Consider the following 21,108-nt stretch of genomic DNA (forward strand, 5'->3'; position numbering starts at 1 on the left):
AGAGACGGGACCAAAGGCCGTGGTTACTCAGTAACAGAGGAGACCTTGGTGACCGCATTAAAGCAGCGTAACCCGCAAGGAGCACGTAGCACCGCCTGGTGAACATTCAGCTTTATATAGCCTGCCACTGGCCCCCAAACCCCAATGCCACAGCACAGCGACCTCTGCCCCTCCTCGCACATCAAAATACGACCAAACACAACAAAAACATCTTCCCTTCGCCCAGATTTACATCAAATAGTCCCCACGCTCTTGATTCGTGTCACATGTGGGCAGCAAATTAAAGAACAAGCACATATCTGATGTCCAGATAGGCTGAAGGTTCTTTAAACAGCGACCCGGAGGTGAGTGACCTGAGCGTGGCCAAGTGGTTGTGAGGAACAACCACATAAACACACACCAGAGAAACAGCAGGAGTGACGAGGCCAATGAGAGCATCCTGCCTGCAGCTCTCTGTAATAAGTAACTTTTAATGTTCAAGTGCAATGCTTAATTATCCATACATGGCAATTTATAAGTGGATTGCCATGGGGCTCCATCTCACAACAGCACCCCCCCCCCAATCTAATAGAAGATACTCGTGCATTATTGTGTGCGTTCAGAATTAGTCACTGCATTACCCACGATTCATAGCGTTAAGACAAGCAATTTCATGCATATGGATACAGTGGGTCTTAGCAGGGGAGCTGCTGATTGCTCTGAAACTAATTTCACAATCATTAGTTTTGGTGGTGGTGAGTGACTGAGGGTGTTTGTTTCCAAGCCTTCAGAAAATGACAGGGAGGAAGTTTTACAGCAGGAGCGCTCAAGTCGCGACAAAGCCGACAAGTTTATATTTCGCTTTATTTTTCCATATAACAGAAGGACTGAGCAGTTGGCTTCTGTCTCTACTCTAATATGCCTGCGTGAAATAGCCAGAGAGGGGGGAGATCATTTGCAAACAGAGGGCCGTGTATATGTGGCACAGGCCATACAGAAAGCCATTTTAGCCTGGAGGTGAAATTAATGAATCATGGCCAAGTGCTACATTCCATCCATATATATGAGGAGATACGTTTGCAAAGCCTCTGGATCAGCTTAATGCTGTTCTGGGCCATTGTTCATGATAAACATCTAAATAGTGTTTACAAAATGGCACATAAATCAATAGCATGGATTTACAAATACATTATAATCACAGCGTGTCCTAAATGTTTGGTTGCTACACTGCACATAAATCCAAACACTGATACTACATTATATAAAAATGATTGTCTTTTGCAAAATAGTTATAACAAAGTAAAAAGGGCAGTTATACGTGGAGCTTTTCCCCCAATGCTCTTGTACAAACATAGTAAAGAATGTGTAAACATGTTAATGGCAGCGTGTTTTACATGGCCGTTGGTGTCATTTCATGTTATCGGATCTGACATTAAAACATCATTTAAAAAATTTAAAAATTCACTACCATCAAATATGTGTTGTGCACTTGAACCCACAAAACGTAAGAATTCAATTAATCATCAGATAAATAACAGATTTATAAAACTAAAACAAGTCTCTCAGTGGAGGGAAAGGGGAGTAATAATTGTTCGTAAACATTGTAGTGATCGTTTTAAACCACTAGATGGCGACATTTAAACGTAGTTGGACTTTTTACCGACTGAGACGTTTGAATAATTTGTTAACATTTCGAAAATTTGCCATTTATGCCTTTGAAATGTATCACAAAAATGTTCAGATCAGCAATTCAAGCTTTTCTCATCAACTGATGGTAACAATTTAGAGATAATTTAATACAATAACAGTGCAAGATTGTTCATTAAGGCTATTTGTGTATAAAACCAGTCAAAATAGGAAAGGGGAAAAGATGTCAAAATATAGATATAGAAACGTAAACTTAATTGTGATTAAACCAACATATATTGTGTAATTTGATATGTTCTGTAGGGATAGACGCTGATGAAAATGTATCTGCCCATAAAATCCCATCCATCATCACATAATTGGTGAAAATAATGTCACTAAATGAACAGAAAAAGAAGATACTGCTATTGCAAAGACCAGCAACATACTTAAAGAAGCAGGTGGATCTTGTTTTCTCAAATAGGCCGAGGGAAACTAAGAGGGAGGCCTCAGATTTGGAAGTACCACCGTCTGTGCACAGATGAATGGCTGCTGGCAGCAAGATAACAGTCTTTGCAACTTAAAGGGAGATTAAAAATCAGAGGAAGCGATTGTAGGGGGACTGTGCCGTGATTCCAACACACTGCAATTAGCTGCTGAGGCGATTACAGGTTTGTCGAGGGTAAATGGGAGTTACCCTAATTTTTCTTTCTTTTATCATGCGCACTGGAAGCTATTATTGATCCCGCGGCATGTGTTTGTGTGTAGTGTATTTATAGTGACTGTGATTGCTTTATAATTTACACGATATTGTAAAGATTCAGTCTTTCAACACTTCAGTGGGCTCTATAATTTCCCCATATGGTCAGACAGAAGGTATATTTACTCTAATTACTACTCCATCCTTGTCTGAGTGTCACTGATCAGGCTGCTGCAAAACATTTGGTTTGCTTGGCGTTTCGACCCATTTGATCCCAATTCTGTTATCGAGTGCAGTCCTGTTGCACACCTTTACTCACCTGCTGGGGCCCATCTGGCCTCCACACGCACATACACACACACACACACACACACACACACAAATCTATGTATATATCTATTTAGAAAACTGTTCACTGCTAATTTCTCTGTTACTGAGGACATTCTCAACATCAAGAAAACACCTACAACCTTCAAAATGATAGAACAAGCGACACATTGGAGCCAGTCAACGGTCGCCTGTCCAGGGATGTGAAGGTCATGGGTTCAAACCCCATGATTTGATTTGATTGATCCACAAAGAAGGAGGAGAGAATGGCGAACCGGAAGCGTGCCCAAATGACTTAAAAATAGACAGCATGTGGTTGGTCGAGGTATAAATAGAAGGAGGCTGGCCATGGAAGGGTTATTTTTAGCGTTCAAACCTCTGGAGTTAACAGCGATCTAATCGATAACACCGCATAAACAGGCCTTCATCTGCGACGATGCATTTGAGGGAGGGGAGGAATTATTTTTTGGTCTAGGCTCCAACAGATGCTTTAATGCATTTGACACAGAATCTGACTCCCTTTCGGCGTCACCCATTTCCATCTCTCACGGGTCCAACTGTGAAACCTTCTTCTATACGAGCCACATTGACGCCAGCCACCGGCTTCACCCCTGCAGGGGTTAGCGGTTCCTGGAGTCTTCTCCCGTGTCCTGTGTGATCCTGCAGGTGGATCCTGCTGCTGTGATCCTGCAGGTGGATCCTGCTGCTGTGATCCTGCAGGTGGACGCTGCTCCAGCTGACGGTGCTGCAGGGGAGGGGCCCATAGACGCTCCACTCCCGACAGGCGTCCAGCTCGTTCTGAGGCATCCTGCGCCGCAGCCCGCTGCTGCCCCGGCGGCAACCAGCCACTCGCCTGTCTGGGAGTCTCGCTAACGGGGACATTTAGTCACCGACGGGCCGCGTCGTTGGTTATTCAGGGTGGACGGCTGGAATTTGCAATCGGCGCTCATTTATAATGTCCATATTGCCGTTTACGCCTCCAATCGTCAAGAGGCTTCTGGGCTGGAAGAAGGGGGAGCTGAACGGACAGGAGGAGAAATGGTGCGAGAAGGCTGTCAAAAGTCTTGTGAAGAAATTGAAAAAGACAGGACAGTTGGAGGAGTTGGAAAAAGCCATCACAACACAGAGCATCAGCACGAAATGCTTAACAATACCCAGGTAACGATGTCAGCAGGCTGCCTAGCTTGGGTTGTTGACAACCAGGGCTAGCTTTGTAGCTCCCTGCTCAGCACGAAATATTGTAAGAAAAGCTAATTAGGACGTGCATTTTGCACATTGTCAGCACACGCTGTTAAAACGAGTCTACTTTTTTATCCAACTGGCATTAATCCTATCTTTATTACTGAGAGCACTGGGTTTGTGCTTCAAGTTAGCATTAGGAGCTAGCATTAGCTGTACAAACTTTAATAGTTCAAGTTAGTTAATAGTCCAAGTTGTTTTGTTTTACTGCAATGGCATAATTGGCCATCATTTGGTGTTACGTCGCTTCGAAACAGCGATGTGTATTAAATCTGTGAGCGTTAGGCTTTGATTAAAAAGGCACGCCTGTGCTCAGGAACCCATACATCCGAGTGTTTTCCACGGTTAATGTGCACCGGAAGGACGGTGGAAAACCGGGCTTTGAAAACGCCCAACGAAAAATCAGGCAAAGTGACGCAAAGTTTAGTTTGTGCTTCCCCAAATTCCTCAGCGATCAGAAGGGGGTTCCACCCGCTGCCGAGGGGGTGCAGAGTCTTTGGGTGCTCCGCGTAAACAAGCGCCCCGGGTCCCGGTGCGGGCGGGCTGCTGGAGCTGGACGCTGATTCACGGAGGATGTTTAGACTGCTGGGAGCACTGGTGGAAACTGGGAATCAGTGCTGGCTCTGGGATCGCCCATATGGGAGACCCAACTGTTTACCTCATCGTGAACTAATGTGAGTTTTATGTGCGTGTTGTGGCATTTGTGCACATAAACAATCCTACTTACTGACCTGAATGAGTCACCCAGTGAGGAAATGTTTTCTTCATCTTCACATCTTCTTTTTCCACTTGCTGACTCCGATCAGTCAGCAAACTTTCTTTCGAAGAGAAAGCAAGCCCGTGTTTGTGGAAAGCCTGAATTACAAGATCAGCACCGTGGCCAATAGATTTTCTTGAAACTGGCTTGTTTGGTTCCCTCTCATGCACTGTGGGTAGTTTGTGTTTGAGGAAAAGCTGAGAAACACAAGAGAAATCCAGGCTGACTTTTCTGTTTCTTCAGCTACGGGTTCTGGGTGGTGGTTCAACTCAGGACTTTACGTAGGCCCGTTCAAGCTCTGCCAATTCTGGCCCGATGAGTTAAATCTTCCTGGAAAATTTGCACACAGCTCTCACGCTTCATCAATCCAATTGCTGTCCCTGTTGCAGCAAAGCCGGCCCCCCCAGCACAATATTCCCCTCAAACTAGATGGTAGCAAAAATGATTCAATTTCATGGTTGTTTTGGCGACATTGTGGCGTGATGCAGATGCTCCTGTTAAGCCCCTGCAGCTTTGAGATCAGGCCCTTTCGCTCCTCTCAGAGTCTGGATAGAACATTCATATACAGTTATGCTGCTAATATTTAGATGCAGATTCTAGCAAGCGCAACCCTGTTCAGATAAGGTGAATCCTCAGCTTCTCTGGATGAGAGACCGCATTAGCCTGCAGTGTTTTTGTCCTGGAACAAATCGGAGCGACTGGGTGCACTGGAGCTGAGGCAAATCTCTGCTGAAACACGGGAATGCAGTCCTCATCTGAAAAAGCAGATTTCTTCTCTATGCAGGAGAAAGCGAGCGAGCAATATATGGTGCGACACGAAATTCTGCTTTTCCACTACTTTGGGTGCTTAGAATTAGGAAGTTGTCATCTGCCTTTGTTTGGAGCTGCATTCACATGATATGGCAGCAGGAATGGGCCTGTAATTGCTGCCTTCTGTGCTCTTTTTTTTCATCTGTGATTCATTTATACAGATTCAACGTGTCCCTGTTTTGTGAATAAGCGATGGCCTATTTTATTAAAGACTTGTGGTTTGATTCTACGAATCTGAGCCTTTGAGCAATGCTTTGACCAGCACGGTGAACAGGACATGCCCAAAGTCTCGATAGAAGCACGAAGCAACACTCTGCTGTGCCTTTCAGATCTTTAGACGGACGCCTCCAGGTCTCCCACCGGAAAGGTCTTCCTCACGTCATCTACTGTCGCCTGTGGCGCTGGCCGGACCTGCAGTCCCACCACGAGCTGAGGGCGGTCGATCGCTGCGAATTCGCCTTCCACACCAAGAAGGACGAGGTCTGCGTCAACCCCTACCACTACCAGAGGGTGGAGACACCGAGTGAGTCAACCTTTTCGCGATCGCTGCCTTTGAGTCAGTGAACGGGTCCTTAAAGGACGCGTCTCTGTGTCTCCAGTTTTGCCTGCTGTCCTTGTGCCACGACACACAGATATCCCCCCGGAGTTCCCACCGCTGGACGACTACAGCCCCTCCATCCCCGAGAACACCAACTTCCCCGCTGAGGTCGAGCCCCACAGCAACTACATAGCTGGTAAAAATAAACAAACCTCACACTCGCATCCGGAATTATTTACCGTTAATCTGGAGAAGAATGTCTGTCTGAGAAGGTTGTAAACTGAGATTTTGTTTTATGGCTCAGATACCCCCCCGCCGGGGTATCTGAGCGAGGATGGTGAGTCACATGACCCCCAGCTCAACCGCAGCATGGACACGGGTGAGTCAAGTCAGTACACACAGTTCCCACATGTTCCCGATCAGACCCGCTAACAGCTGCTCTGTTTTAGGGTCACCCAGGCTGTCGCCCAATCCCCTGTCACCCGCCAACAGCGATCTTGGTAAGGCAAACCAGTGGGGTAATTACAAAACAGACATTTTTAATGTTAAAATGTGCTTTTGCGGCACATCGCCATCAGACACACAAGCTACAATAAGTCTAAACCTTAATATCATTAGCTCGGTTACACATAGATTAGTTCTGTTCCTCTGGTACTAGTAATAGGCAAACAAACCCCCCCGTTAACTTGGTTTAATCCGAATTGATACTGATCATCGCAGCTTTCGTGAGCTTTTCATGTGGAAACAATGGACCTGCTCCACTAACACTGTACCCAATGGGTCAGTTCATGTGCAACACAGCAAAATATCTGTGTTTGTGTGTGTGTGAGAGAGAAAAACAAGTCCACCCACTGTGGACTATGTCTGGGGGCCATAACCTGACGGCAGTAACAGGAAGTATGTTATGAATGGGGTCTTTGTCTCTGCTCTGTTCATGTCTGAAAAGCCAGTGATACAAAGCTCAAGGTAATGCAATAATAATAATAATATCCGGTTGCCAGGTTATTCTATCTGTGTGAAAAGCCCTCTTTAAAAAATAAATATGTACGTAATGTCCTTGCCATTCTCGACCAGGGCCAGTGGGGTCATGGGAAAGCACTCTCTCAAAAAAAAGAGGAATTTTTGCATTGATTTCCAGAATCAAAGTCACAAGCATCTGATCTGTTCTTAATTTAAAAAAACATGGGGTTGTTGGTATCTCTGGCTAACTTTTACGCCTCTCTAACGCAGACTTGGAACCGGTCACGTACTGCGAGTCTGCCTTCTGGTGCTCCATCTCCTACTACGAGCTGAACCAGCGCGTGGGAGAGATCTTTCACGCGTCCCAGCCCTCCCTCACCGTGGACGGATTTACAGATCCTTCCAACTCGAAACGCTTCTGCCTGGGCCTGCTCTCCAACATCAACCGCAACTCCGCCGTGGAGCTGACGCGCAGACACATAGGTATTCTTTTCACGCCGGGCTGATCGTGTAAAATCGGACCATTTGCCTGGCAGAGTGAACAGGACGGTGGTGAAGGCTTCGCCCTGTCTCCTCTAGGGCGGGGCGTGAGGTTGTACTACATCGGGGGGGAGGTGTTTGCGGAGTGTCTCAGCGACAGCGCCATCTTCGTCCAGAGCCCCAACTGCAACCAGCGTTACGGCTGGCATCCTGCCACCGTCTGCAAGATACCGCCAGGTGAGCATGACCCCCTCTTCAACCCCCCCTTTTCGCGTTGTGAGCAGGCTTGAACCCATGTCTGTTTTTCAGGCTGCAATCTGAAGATCTTCAACAACCAGGAGTTTGCAGCTTTGCTCGCCCAGTCAGTCAACCAGGGCTTTGAGGCCGTCTACCAGCTCACCAGGATGTGCACCATCCGCATGAGTTTCGTCAAGGGCTGGGGGGCCGAGTACAGGTACACACAAGATGAGATGCTAATTTGTTAGCATTGTTTACACATTGTTTTTGTTTCCAGTGTCATCCTTATGTGACACTAGGGCGGAGACCGTTCCTCTGTGAACCTGCACTGTTCAGCTCAGAGCTCGCCTCGGTTCACAAGTCTGCAGCTGCGGCCCCAAACACGACCTCGCGGAACTCGCAGTACCTGCTTGTGCACACATGCTGGTATCTGCGTCCCAGCTTGTCTGAAACTGCCAGTAAACACAAGCGTACTTGTTCTAAAGTTCCACTACTCCCACTTTATTCCCATTTGCAATTCAGAAGGCTGAAAGGACCATGTTCCCCAGCTTCAGGATATTTGTTGTCACTTTTGTTTGTGTCGAGCAACAACAGCAGAGCTGGAAAGGAAAAAGAAAGGAGGGTCGGGGGAGGAAAGGGTATCGCTCCCGCAGCTGTGAGTCAACAAGAGAACTTTGAGTAATGGAGCAAGATGCAGGGGGACATGGTGTGGGAGGTGAACATATTTCATGCTAAGGGGGATTCCCACAGGACCGCGTGTGGCGTGTGGGTTAAATACCAGATTCCTTTCAGGAAAAACCTGAGGAATGTCCTGCCCAGTCATCCTCAGTTGTAGGTTGTTAACCATGTTGTTTTTTCAGATGTTTTGGTGATGAATAATCAAATGTCTCCGTGTCCCTCAGACGTCAGACCGTGACCAGCACCCCCTGCTGGATTGAGCTGCACCTGAACGGGCCTCTGCAGTGGCTGGACAAAGTGCTCACACAGATGGGCTCTCCCAGCATCCACTGCTCCAGCGTGTCTTAGGAGCTGCACAGCTGTCAGGAAACCGTCTCCTCGTCCACATGGAGGCAACTTAAGCATCTTTTAGCGATTGTAACATTCACCATTTATCAACACTTCATTTGTTCCTTTGCTTTAACATTTTCACTTTGCATCTCTAGCGTCTTTGTTTAGTTTGTCCATTTAGTGGTTCATTCCAGACGTGTAGACAGTTGTTTTTTTTTAAGGTTTCAGAGATTAATCAAATTACAGATTAGAGTCTGTCCCTGCTTACTGTTGTCTTTTGTCTTCGAAGGTGGAATCTTTGTCTTTAAAGTTGAAGTTGTGGTGCAGTTTCAACTTTGTTACATTTTACACCTCAGAGCATTTTTGATTCTATGAATTAGCTAAAATTATGAATATTCCATCATCACTGGTCTTTCAGTGCCCCAGTGCCAATCTGGAATCTCTCAATCAGGAGGCTTATTTATCAAATCATAAATTATACAGAAATCTATAGTTGTGATTAAATGCAAATTTAAGTACAGGGTACTTTTCCACTATTATATATTATCTACATTAAGAGTGTCAATTATCTGATGACTGAATTGGTATTTTATCTATTTTAAAAGGAAAATGTAGGCATTAGCAGAATTTCAAGAGAATCCTTGTATGGAAAATATTTTGCTCAATGAAAGAGACATTTTGTAAGTTATTTTTGCATACTGTTCCGCCTGGGAATATATTTTTTTAACGCCTCTGTACGGCTGTACATAGATATTTATAGCTTGCAATTTCTTGTAGTTTCACATTGCTTGAAACAGTCCACCCCCGGCATGAATAGACTCACATAAACAGTTTGCTTCAGTGGAACTTGCTCTGCAAATGTTTTTCCTTTGAAAACTTGAGTCAGCTGGTTCACAGGTGTGACACTTAGGAAAAGTTATTAGAGTTCATAAGGAAATGGAGTGTAAAAGAAACCGATTGACAACTAATCCTGCTGCGGTTCATCGATGACACAGGCTGCAAATGAAAATGATGCACCTTCAGTTTACTGTGACCACTGTAGAGCTTCAGGTCCTGTGATCGTTTGCCCGTCTGATCAATACTGTGTACGTGCTTGTTGCTGTAATGTCAAGCATGTGAACTGTGCTCAGTCTGTGACGTCTCTGAAGCCACCGTGTTCCTCGTGCACGGAGTGCACGTAGTCTCGCTCACACATCTGTCATGCTAATCTGGAGCACTCTGAACCGCGGCGCGTCAGCGGCCTGCTAAATCAATATTAAAACCTGTGTTGGTTGATATTCTTGGTTGCTTTCCGTTCCGGGTCTACATGTTTTTTCATGTGACGACTGTTGTTTTGTTATCTGTGAACATTTAATAAATTGCAAATGGGTTAAGGGATTAAATTTATTTGTTTAATGGTACTTTATTACATTACATATGGGGCATATGAGGCAAACCTCAAGGATGTCAGGCTTTCAATCTTAATGCACCAGATAGTCCAAAAGTCAAAACTATCACACTCACAAATGATAAAATCACAATCTTATGTACATCATTTCAACAGCATATGTATCATTAGTTCTGGATAAGGCACAGTATGTCACCTGCAAATGGGACAAATGCACCTACACAATGTTCTTCTGCAATGCTGTTGGGTATTAAAGGAGAAGACAAAGGAGAAATCTCAAGTTCACATAGTTTCACTGACTTCTCCTTACGACCATTAAGATTTCTATCTTACGCAAAAATACTGCAGCATTAAAAAAAAAAAATCTATACATGATTTTACTTACAATTTAACATGTAAGCATCAACACACCAGATGTGACTTGATCTCCTGGTCTGCTCAGGAAAGCAGGAGCACATAAAAACAAAGAAAGCTACTTTTAACTCTCTTCGCCTGATGATAAGCCATCGATCTCGTCGTCATCGCCCCCGATGGCCATCCAAAATGCTTTTGCTACCTGGAAAACACAGTTCATGTTAGAGGTCTGAGGACAAGCAGGAAAATAAACAGCGATAATGTCAATGATACCTTTTCTGCATGAACTTTCCTCTGCTCACGAGGCATTGAAGAAGCTTTTTCTGTGAAGTAAAAGAAATGTCAGCCTCTCCACTTTCTTTTTTCGCCCTTTCCCATTTATTTTAAATACCTTTCATCTGTTTCAATTTGGTAAACAGGCGTTCAAAATTGTCCACGTCTGCGTCTCCTGCCGTGAGAGTAGCGAGTTCCTGGATATCTAAATCGGTCATTGCATCTGGAAAAACAAATACCAGCAAATTAATTCTTATTTTCTTTATTTTTGTCTAATATTCTGAAAAAAATGTGAGAGCAGAATTGGCTGTACTGTCATAAATGATTAACAGAACCACATCGGCTGTTCCCTTACCAACTAATGTATTTCCCTGTGGGGCCATGTTTGTGCCACTTTCACTGTTTTCATTCTCTTCACTTCTAACTGAGCTGCGTTCTGGTAGGTTAGAAGACTGTAGCCAAAAAGAAGGGTTTACATATGTAAAACTCTTTTAACAATTCTAATTTATTACACAAAATCTGCTACTGACCGCAGAATCTTGACAGTTGTGTGGATTGTTGTGTCTTGAGGCAACCAAACTACTCATCAGGCCGAAACTTTGACTGTGCTCTAACAAAGACAGACAGACAGAGGTGAGCCATGCATATACAACATAGACATAATATGGCACCGTTGTTATCTCACCATCCTTCATCATCACATTGGACCACACATTGGCATTTAGAGCCTGAATTATTCTCTTTATTCCTGTGGATTCTGGAAAGTCATCTAATAAAGGCAACAGACACAAGACAAAGTCCATATCAGTCAATGAAATTGTGGGTTTGTGTATTTTCTTGCTACCTTTTAAACTCACCGTCCTCGTCTGGTAACTCCTGTGGGTTGAGCTCCACCAGCTCAAAGGCATGGCCTAAACACCACTGCTGTGCTTCATGTCTGGTGACTCCTAGGACACAAAAACGAGATCCGGACGCTACACAAACAACTGTATGCCACAAATTTCTGCTCAAATTCAGACAGCCAACGCACCATCTTCACAGACCCTTTCGCACACCAAAATGAGCACTTCTGGTGAAAGTTCTTCCACTATGGGTATCCAAAGATTCAGCTTTTCCAGACCACCCTTCTGTAAATAGCAATAAGTTATGTAAAGACTTACAACACACTACATACATTATATATCCAATTTTATGGAACGTACCGCTTTACTGTCAATATATACGATGAAAGCCTGCGAAGACTGTGCAATCTCAGATGACATATGGAAGATACTCGGGACAACACACAGGCTGACATCTGCTGTGTAGTATTTGTTGTTGATGCACCATGGATACCAGGTGACGGCTTCCTCTTTCTTCACCGGTTCAGGTAAAGTCTTGGAACTGAGAATCTCTGAAGTGCAACGCATTTATATTACACAATGTCAGAATTAGCAAAACCACGGCATGCATAAACAGTCTGGTTAAAGAAAAGAGACAGAACTACTTCTGCAGCCTGAAAGAAAATACGTCAGACCGGTGGAAGTGTTTCTCTGTTGTGCCAACAGTAACTTAGCTTCATTCAGTATGATCCTTTAGCAACCTAAGGTGCGTTAAACGGTGTCAAACTTACCCTTCACCAGCTCCTCTCCTTTAAAACTGTCATCGCAGCTGGTGATGAGCACACAAGGAAGGGCAACGCCATGACTTTCTTCCGAGAATGACATTTTTCTCCAATCTGTTGAAGTTGCTCCAGCAGCTAGCTTAACGTCGCGTTCACCTTTCAACTCTGACGCAGCTGCCGCGTGACGGCGTGACGTCATCGCGTAAACAGGACGTCATGTAAATACCCGACGCTCGCTGTTTGTTTCAATGACGTTCACTTCAGAACTTCACCACGTAACTTCTCATCAGAAAAAGTAAGATAATGATGATAAAAGTAATTTTTTAAAATAAAAGCATTTCCGCTGTACAGCTGCGTGTGTGGCGTTCTAATGACGCACACACGGCTGCTGAAGTGCACTCTTTATTAAAACCGCATCGACCCTATGAACATGTGTTATCCTAATATCTGTATTTTCTTTAATCTATAATTGTTTTTTTTTTGTTGTTTTTTTTGCATTATACGTTTTTTTTAAAGTAAATAAATTTATCTACAAACACTCAAATGATTAGATAGCCGGACTGGATGGTTATTCCTTGGGGAATGTTAATTGAATAAAAATAATAACAGACTATGAGGTGCATCCTGTAGAAAAGCAATAAGAAATATGTACTGTAAATAAAAACATCAGGGTTTTATTTACTTAGATGGTTTTTAGAATTATGAAAATGCTCATTTAATTAATTATACAGTGCATGTTATAATTGAAATATATGACCTCTGGCTCCTTTGGCACAAGGTAGCATTGCTACATCTTGGTCAAGTTTATGGTTATAGATGTTACGTATTTGTGTTGGAAATTATGTTGTTTATTTTACAGCAAATTGTACAAAAAACACATTTTAACAGAGTTTAAAGTCAACACAGAGGGCTCATAAATTCCACTTAAGTCTTGTCTGCCTGCAGATTTTGTGATAGTAGGTTCTCTAAAAACATCATTTTATGCTGTAATTTTTTGTCAGAGTGGGCCATGAAATGAATGACACTTAATTAAGTAGTGGTTGTGAATCCACACATCCAGGAGATCCTGTAGAGATCTAACTACAAGTGATGTTTTGACTTCTCGGAAGCTCTCATCATCAGTGAGTATCAATTATAATAAAACTGAGTTTGACATCATTTTTATTTCATTTGCGCCATGTTGTGAAAAATCAATTCATCTGTCCACAGTGTTAATATTAATTGACACAAGACCTGGCAAAACCTTGATAAGGAAGCATTGCACATTCTGTTACAATGAAGATGAACGACGGCATCATTGTTCCTTTTATTGATATTCACACCCTTCACCTCCAAATACTCTTTTTGGTGAGGTGAGGAGTGATGTTAAAGGTTTGAGTTAATGGATTCTTCAAGCCTCACACACAGAGGCGCTGACATAAAGGTCACATGACTTAGTGACGACAGCCAGCGTTTATCACTCCAGACAAATCAATCCCTGCAAAGGTCGACATTAGTTTCAGACATATTTCACACTCTTTATCTTGCAGTTCTGTTTGTGGCCATTTATGCTCCATGTGAGGGATTGTGCCCCAGACTGTCATCATGATGCAGGAGAGAAGGAAGTGGTGGAGAGTAGAAAGCAGCAGATTGCAACGCATTGGCATTCTCCTGAAGGAACACACACCTGATTGTGGCGCTAAGGGCTGCTGGTTTACAGATGTCTCAGGACACAACGAGCACCTGGTCCAGCATACCAATAAGACAGCCGTAGCTTCTCCCACTGCTAACCACTGGCTCTCTGCCTGCTTCCTCTTCCTGCAACTCAGGCCAACACTTTCCCGCTGCATCTCCATGCCAGGAAACAGGCTTTTATAGTGAAGCTTTTCTGACGAAAGGTGCCACCTTTCCCCTGGAACAGATGCGTGCCTTTGAGGGAAAACTCTCGCAGCACCTGGTCACAGTCTGTGATCTGTCACAGAGCACAGTGATCTGAAGAGGACAGAGGACGACATTTGATGATAAAGTTGGAACAAACAGAAGCATCAAAACTTAGAGCTAAGCCATTAAAATCATGGTGGTAGTAACTTTATGGCAGTAATGACAATGTTTCTACCTTTATATTCAAATTTAACCTACTTGTTAGTGGCTCTGGAACGTTGCTGCGTCTCTGCAGCCTTGTTAACGTCACCCGTGGCCGGGAAATAATGTTTGTGTTACACTCAGCTCGATGCTACAAGGGAGAGAGGAGACGCACTGCTGCCGACATCCATATTCAATCCCTCTGAAGGTACGACTTAGACCCTACAGCCTACCTGCATCACTGTTGCTGCAGATGGGCGGCAGGGACCATCACCGGTGCACGGTTGATGCACACCCCCATGTGTCAGGATTGCCCCGCAGGCTCACAAGTTCAGACAGCTCGAGAATTTCCACAGCAGCTCAAAGGTGAAATGAGTCGATCCATCGTGTTTTATCTCCGTATCTCCAACAAGCACACCCTTTTACTCATCAGTTATATTAACAAGAAATCCTTAAGACTAAAATCATTTAGAGGTTTTTATTGCTTTCATCAATGCTCATTATTTTGTACTTGTTCAGTTTTAACTGCTATGTGCCAACGAGCAGATTTGGGTCGAGAGGGAAGGGAATTTTCTGTGCAGAGCAGCTAGAGAGCACTAGTGCTCCGCACATTCCTGGTGAGCGGCCTGCGCTGTCATCTGGGTTGAACATCTTTAGAGGTGTTGACACAATATTAATTAGTACCTACAAGTTCATTTAGTTTTAACATCACTGCGTGTCTGTATACATGCACATAATGTATGTTCTCACCCTTTAAACATTCATACCCTGTTAATTAAAGCCGCTAATCTTCCACTGGCACCGGCATCATGTACCCTCCTGATTGAATTAATTGCAAGAAGATGTTACTAAAGTAAACGCTTAATTTAATTAAGGTGGTATTTTATGCTTGGTTTGCTTCTGATAGCCCAGAGAGATATAGCCTTGATGTGCTAGCCAGGCGGTGATGTGATGATTTGTGTGCGCACTTGTCCCCGTGCTGATCGCTCCTTTTCTCCATCCCCAGCATCTGGCAGCCAACTGGAAACACATCCAGTCCTCCTAGAGGACCATTATCCACATCCCTTCATTAGGTAGCTTTCTCTGTCTGATGCACACACAGATACACACACACACACATCTGATCTAGTCAGATCTAGGCAGTCTTTCCGCGCAACACGCGGCCCCAGTCTGTGGCCCTGGTGGAGGCACTCTGTCTCGTTCAAATGACTCTCTGCAGGAAAGCACTCGCAGGATGATGACAGTCCCCATGCCAGGGAGCTGAACAATTTCCTCTCAATGGCCATTTAATTTGCAGATTAAGCAAATCAAAAGCCATTATGTTGAATATTTGCTAGAGACACAAAGGTTTTATTTTACAGCTGTGAAAAGAAAAAAAAAATAACCACTTGACATAGAGTGCAAAATATGATTTGTTCTTGCTCTAATTTCACCATGGTGCTCACATTTAGACTGCAATCAGGCATGTGCGCTGTAAATCATTGAGCGATTGTCTAAAATTATTAAGCCTAATTACCAGCAGATGGAATGCTTTATTTGCACTTGGGGTGGCTGCAGAGAGTGCTGTGTGAACAAGGATAATTAGAAAGTTGAACCCCATTGTTGTTAATTAGCATGAATCCAATCATTTAATTACCTTGATTCAGTTGAGGATTCTCTCTCAGACAGATGTGGTATTAAATCTTGGAGGTGAAACAGTTTGTTGCACTGTGGCGGATGGACAATGCAACAGGACTCCACGCACACGCGCGCTGACCTCTGCTCAAGTTATTTAATCAATAGATCACATTTTTGTTTGACTGAAATATTCGTGAACTGTTGACATATCAGATCTATGAAGCTATTTTGGAACGTCTTGGGACACCCACGTGGCACTCTTGTGTCCCCAACATATGGGGGGATAAGTTGCAGTGTTACACCAGTCAGCCACAAACCGAAACAAATTCTGGGATAAGCCCCACCATATTTCAGACAATTTTATCCTTTCATCCCCACACCTGAAGCAGTTGATTATTTTTTTCATAATGTCAAACAGATTTAGATTTTGTCCGATTCCAAGTCTAATTTTTACTGGGGACGTTCCAAATATCTGTAGTTCGTAACTGATCCTTCAGGGGGCGATAGAGGAGACTATCTCTTCGATCGGATTTTTCTTTATTCCCTTAATTTAAGCAAAATTTTAGATTTCAAGATCTTTGCTAGTGTTTTTAGTTAGCATTAATGCTATTTAGCTGCTTTCCATTTTGCTCAAATAATTATTCATTCACTGTTTCAGTTCTGATAAAAAAGAAATTATTTTTAAATTTTCTCAACAGCTGAAACTAAAGGTTCTGCTATATTTTAATCCAGTCAGTCTTTTTTAACTTTTTGCACCCTTTAGTAGTAGATTGAACGTGCAAACACGACACGGCCGTCTTCATTTCTTTCTATTGATTTTCCTGCTGTGTTGTTGTTAAATTGTGCCAGACGTGTTGCTGAGATGAATCGCTTCTTCCCGTGGCTGCCAGCACATTCTGCCAGTGACAGAAGGGATAATTCCATGTGGATCAAATAAATACAGATGTGAAGTAATTAGTTATATTCCCAAGGAGCTCATTGCTAGCACACATTAAAGATGTGAGGGATAGAGGAGGTCCCCCACAGGCAGTTCCTATCAATCCAACCTGCTGGAACACAGAAGAGGTCAAAGCCCTGCTGGCTGCTACAATAATAGATCTGTTGTGTGTACACAGTGATAAATCAGGTCAAGGAACCATCTTTTGTCGACACCCTGGAAGTGTGTAATCTTATCCCTCTTATGTCTTCGGGACCTGCAACACGTGTCTGTCCAAGTACAGGCTGAAGACACCTTTGCTGCAGTAATGGTGGAAGGAGGAGGTTCTTCAGGAGTGCAGAGGCTGGTGACGGTCCTGGTCCAGGAGACATTAACTCCCTAAATCAGGTCAGGGATCTGAACCCGGTTAAGCTTTCACTGAAAATTGTATTTTGAATTGAAGGCCTGCAGGACTTTAGTTTTCCTGGCACAGCGATGCAGAGGTTAGCCGCTAGTCTGGGCTTCGCCTCACAATATCTTCTTTTTTTACAGGCACTGTTGGACTGTTAATAATAAGTAAGTTGGAGTTTAGCATTCACAATATAATAAGTAACATCTCCAGGCAACATGTTCTGTCAAGGGTCACTGTGAGGTCAAACTGCTGTGATCATTTAGTTTAGGTTTGTGTGGCTGAGCACAAGAATCACAGCTCTGCTCCCAGACGTGTAGTATTTTGGAGCGTCGTCGCCACAACCCACAGCATCTAATCAATATCGAAATGATCTTTTTAACCATGCAACTATTTTCAATTTGCAAAGACTCACAGGACGACAAGTTTCGGTGGGCAGTGACGCAGAAAAGATTACATTAGAAGCAAAGTGGACTTAGTTATTTATTTGTTTCCATGCACTGTGCTCCATGGGAACCCATGTCTGCATTATTTCAGAGCTTCACAGCCAAATTTGTGATCTAGCAAAGTAATCATCATAAATATTTTATTCCTTTTTCTAAAGAATCACAAAGGCTATTTAAAATATATAAGAATATATTATATGCCATCACAGTTCGGCATCTTTTACCAAGGCTTTAATATGTACCAGCGTCTGAGCCTCTGGCTTCTCATATGCTCACAGAGTAGCCTTTGATTTCCTGTCATGTGTTAATTACTGCATTTTGCTATCTAACTGGGGAGCTTTGTGTAAACTAATTACCAACTGATGATTGTGGGCTTGGAGGAGAAGAATTTTAGTTTTTATTCAGTTTGAGAGAATCAGCCATCTCAGGCGTCTTTGTGCTTTGTTGTTCCTGTTAGCTGACTCTTTGATTACGGGCGGCGCGCGGCTGTAATTGTTGCAGCGACGCTGCTGTTAATTATGGGAGAGAATGGCTGAGCCTCAGCCAACGTCCATAATGGTGGCTGGGGTAGCACAGAGAGTAAATGGAGTTTGCTTCACCAGCTGGGGTCCCATGGAGAGGGAAGAGTGCCGAGGCCCCCAGTGCAGGCTGACAGCCTCGGGGCTTCTGGGCCATATGGACACAACACTTTAACTGGCCTTTATTTTACACCTTACTCTTTTAATCAAAGCACAGGCCACATCCTGTGCCCCTCAATGCATGAGTTTGTCTTTCTTTTTCAGAAATTTGTTTTCATCCAAATGCATCTGCCACTATTTTTTCGCAGCCCTTCTGTTGTGTTCCTCTAGAGGAACGTTCAGATTTCTTATCAGTGGGTCTCCGCAAGGCCCTCTTTACAATGGAGACCGTGGGTGGATGTTTAACCCCGACGGCCCATTGTGTGATAAAACCCTCATTATGGCTGCACAATAGTGGGAAAAAAGACCTAATTCAGATTTTAAGGACAGGTTTTGAAAAGGATAGCTGCTGACAGTGCTGAGGCTTTAAGCAACAGATTTATGAAACTAAAAATGGTTTAACACTCACTATTAAAGATAAATCCCAAGATTTTTAAAGAGGAATTCTTAAACTATTTCTCTAAAAATCTATAAAAATAAATGCTTATTAAGGTGTTTTTAATATAACTCAAGCAAAAGATGAGATCATTATTTTAGTTTTCAGCAGATTGACTCTATTTTTTTTAATTATTGCTTGTTCTGAAGGGCCCAGCATGAAGAAGCGCGGCTCACAAAGGATGCCATGTGGTCAGAATTATACCAACAATCAGATCGCCCCCAGCTATGTAAAATAAGGGGAAAATACAGGGTCTGTACGCGCACCGAGCACACGATGCCAGTGTGGAAGAGATAGTGTTTGATTTATTTATTTATCATGAGGCCTAAAGCCCGTAGCACAATGTTTCAGCCTGCAGAATGCCCCCGGCATCTTTTAGAATTTTCACAGAGGTTAAAGACATGTAGATGTGCACCCATGCAACGCCTGAGGCACACACACACACACACACACACACACACACACACACACACACACACACACACAGTGTATATATGGGTCATTAAACACAAGAGGGTAAAAATTACACCTAATAGCATCAACAGATGGAGTATTTCTTTTCGTCATGCTGTGTACAAACAGATCTTCAGCAAAACCTTATTTAGGAGAAGTTTGTCAGCGAAATGGGTCATTTGATAATCACCAACAACAAAGAGTCACAGGAACACCGTGCAGATGTTCTCTGTCTAAACATTGTTCATTCCGTTTGAGAATTATTATTGTGTTTCGTTCTTAACACCATTAACTTCAATCACTTACTTTTAAATGACTCTTAATTGATTAGGGAAAGACGTTTGATTGCGAGTGTTTCCGTTGTGAAGGAAAGTGTGTGGCCTTCTAATGATAAATGCTTTTTGAAGAATGAGTCAACGGCAGAACTGTTGTCCTCTGACGCTAAACTCCAACAGTGTGACACAGGAAGGAGAGACTAACGGCCGTTTCATTTAACGTTACGCATGAACTCAGTCCAGAACTCAAGAAAATGGAGTTCAAAGCTTTGCTGGGACAAAGCTGCAGACATCTCCCCGGTTTTTCTCAGTTATTTCCTTGTAATGGGGAGATGAAACCGCAATCAAAGAGGCGGCGCAGCATCTGTTTTATTTATGGCCCGATTGTATAGCTTTATGCGGACACCAAGCAAAGCTTGAATCCTATCACAGGGTTCTGTACACAGTTTAAGTCCAAATAATTTATTGCAAAATACCTCTGTTTCTTTCCTTACTGGCCTGCTGTTTCTTTGAACTGCAAAGGCAAAGTCCCGGGGTGAGCCTGCTCTTCCGTTGAAAATGACAACCGTTCCCTTACACTTTTTGCCGCACCATTGTGTGCTTTATGGTTTGTATAAGGGGGAACCGCTGTGTAGCATTTGACCTCGCCTCGTACAGTACTTGAATATGATGATGGCTGGTACATGACTTGAATTTAAACAGCAAAGTCTGCCCTGGCGTCTCCAGCGAAGCCAGACAGCACATACTGGAAACGTAGTAAATCCTTGGATAGAAGTAGGGAAAACAAAGACATTACATTCATTCAAATGTTACTTAGATTTCTTGCAGGGTTCACTCGTTTTATTTTACATTGTGAAATGAAGTTTCACCGTAATAGTGCACCACAGAATAAATTTCCATATAGAACGACTATTTCAAAGATAACCCTTGGACACATCGTGCAGTTATCACAGTTTAGTTAATAAATGTCGTGTTGAAAAACCCCAAAAACAACAGCACAGCAAAAATATTTAGATTTAACATTACCACCTAAACCCCCAAAATAGAAATTAACAATATAATTAAGAGTTCAGCCCATTATAGCATTTCCTACTTACAGAAACAAGTGTGATATTGATCGCGGTCAAACCCTGATTGATCGGCGGATAGATGGGCTCAGTTCAGTCATTCATCAGCTGCCGCGTGGAGAAGGCTGTTATTAAAGGCAGGTGCTGTCTCTGTGGCTGTGAGTTAAAGCCATTAGACTCTCGAGGCCTTCTGATAATAGGCTGTCACTCAGACGCAGCCCGACACGCAGTCTCCCTCAGACGCACAAGCCAAAAATTGAACAGCCACCAAAAGTCTCAAGGATAACAAGCGGCGACGGAAGTCGTCTGGATTTCGTCCGGTGGTTCAAATATTGAGGAGACTTTAATCAAAGAGGGCAGAAGACGTATGGATCAACCCTCATCAACTCAGGACGTCGCAAATGTATTCAGCTTATTATTATTATTCCTTCTGCAAAAATCTGCAATGTAAAGACTTTTAGATGAAACCCCTC

General features: G+C 43.4%; 2 protein-coding genes across 5 annotated transcripts; one reads left to right on the plus strand and one right to left on the minus strand.

Moving 5' to 3' along the window:
- Nucleotides 1-3,388: 3,388 nt before the first annotated feature.
- Nucleotides 3,389-10,043, plus strand: smad3b (SMAD family member 3b). Of its 4 annotated transcripts, XR_008953302.1 has the most exons (11): nucleotides 3,389-3,790; nucleotides 5,768-5,961; nucleotides 6,038-6,172; nucleotides 6,281-6,355; nucleotides 6,426-6,476; nucleotides 7,207-7,419; nucleotides 7,516-7,653; nucleotides 7,726-7,870; nucleotides 7,931-8,308; nucleotides 8,390-8,484; nucleotides 8,556-8,696. XR_008953302.1 is itself a non-coding variant. In XM_057051881.1 (9 exons), exons 1-9 carry the CDS (start codon nucleotides 3,588-3,590, stop codon nucleotides 8,677-8,679), a joined length of 1,278 nt encoding a protein of 425 aa, XP_056907861.1. In that variant the 5' UTR covers nucleotides 3,393-3,587; the 3' UTR covers nucleotides 8,680-10,043. The 4 variants fall into 4 exon arrangements, 2 of the variants coding, with proteins under 2 accessions (XP_056907861.1, XP_056907862.1); XR_008953301.1 differs by having other exon boundaries at nucleotides 7,931-8,484; XM_057051881.1 differs by lacking the exons at nucleotides 7,931-8,308; nucleotides 8,390-8,484 and having other exon boundaries at nucleotides 3,393-3,790; nucleotides 8,556-10,043.
- On the minus strand, nucleotides 10,031-12,460 carry aagab (alpha and gamma adaptin binding protein). Its single transcript, XM_057051883.1, has 10 exons — nucleotides 12,288-12,460; nucleotides 11,878-12,068; nucleotides 11,706-11,802; nucleotides 11,533-11,622; nucleotides 11,361-11,444; nucleotides 11,206-11,285; nucleotides 11,031-11,127; nucleotides 10,794-10,898; nucleotides 10,676-10,725; nucleotides 10,031-10,604 (listed from the first exon to the last, which is right to left on the minus strand). Exons 1-10 carry the CDS (start codon nucleotides 12,379-12,381, stop codon nucleotides 10,527-10,529), a joined length of 966 nt encoding a protein of 321 aa, XP_056907863.1. The 5' UTR covers nucleotides 12,382-12,460; the 3' UTR covers nucleotides 10,031-10,526.
- Between the last annotated feature and the right edge of the window lie 8,648 nt (nucleotides 12,461-21,108).

Source organism: Takifugu flavidus, chromosome 13 (assembly GCF_003711565.1).
Source record: "Takifugu flavidus isolate HTHZ2018 chromosome 13, ASM371156v2, whole genome shotgun sequence".
Classification (NCBI taxonomy): domain Eukaryota; kingdom Metazoa; phylum Chordata; class Actinopteri; order Tetraodontiformes; family Tetraodontidae; genus Takifugu; species Takifugu flavidus.

Bases quoted from the DNA above. Each gene is read 5' to 3' on its own strand.
- smad3b (XM_057051881.1), top strand. From the start codon at position 3,588: ATGTCCATATTGCCGTTTACGCCTCCAATCGTCAAGAGGCTTCTGGGC. The intron at 7,654-7,725 runs GTGAGCATGACC...TCTGTTTTTCAG, and splicing joins CGTCTGCAAGATACCGCCAG to GCTGCAATCTGAAGATCTTC. The intron at 7,871-8,555 runs GTACACACAAGA...CGTGTCCCTCAG, and splicing joins GGCTGGGGGGCCGAGTACAG to ACGTCAGACCGTGACCAGCA.
- aagab (XM_057051883.1), bottom strand. From the start codon at position 12,381: ATGTCATTCTCGGAAGAAAGTCATGGCGTTGCCCTTCCTTGTGTGCTC. The intron at 11,623-11,705 runs GTGCGTTGGCTG...TTTGTGTCCTAG, and splicing joins CGAAAGGGTCTGTGAAGATG to GAGTCACCAGACATGAAGCA. The intron at 11,286-11,360 runs GTGAGATAACAA...TGTCTTTGTTAG, and splicing joins CAATGTGATGATGAAGGATG to AGCACAGTCAAAGTTTCGGC.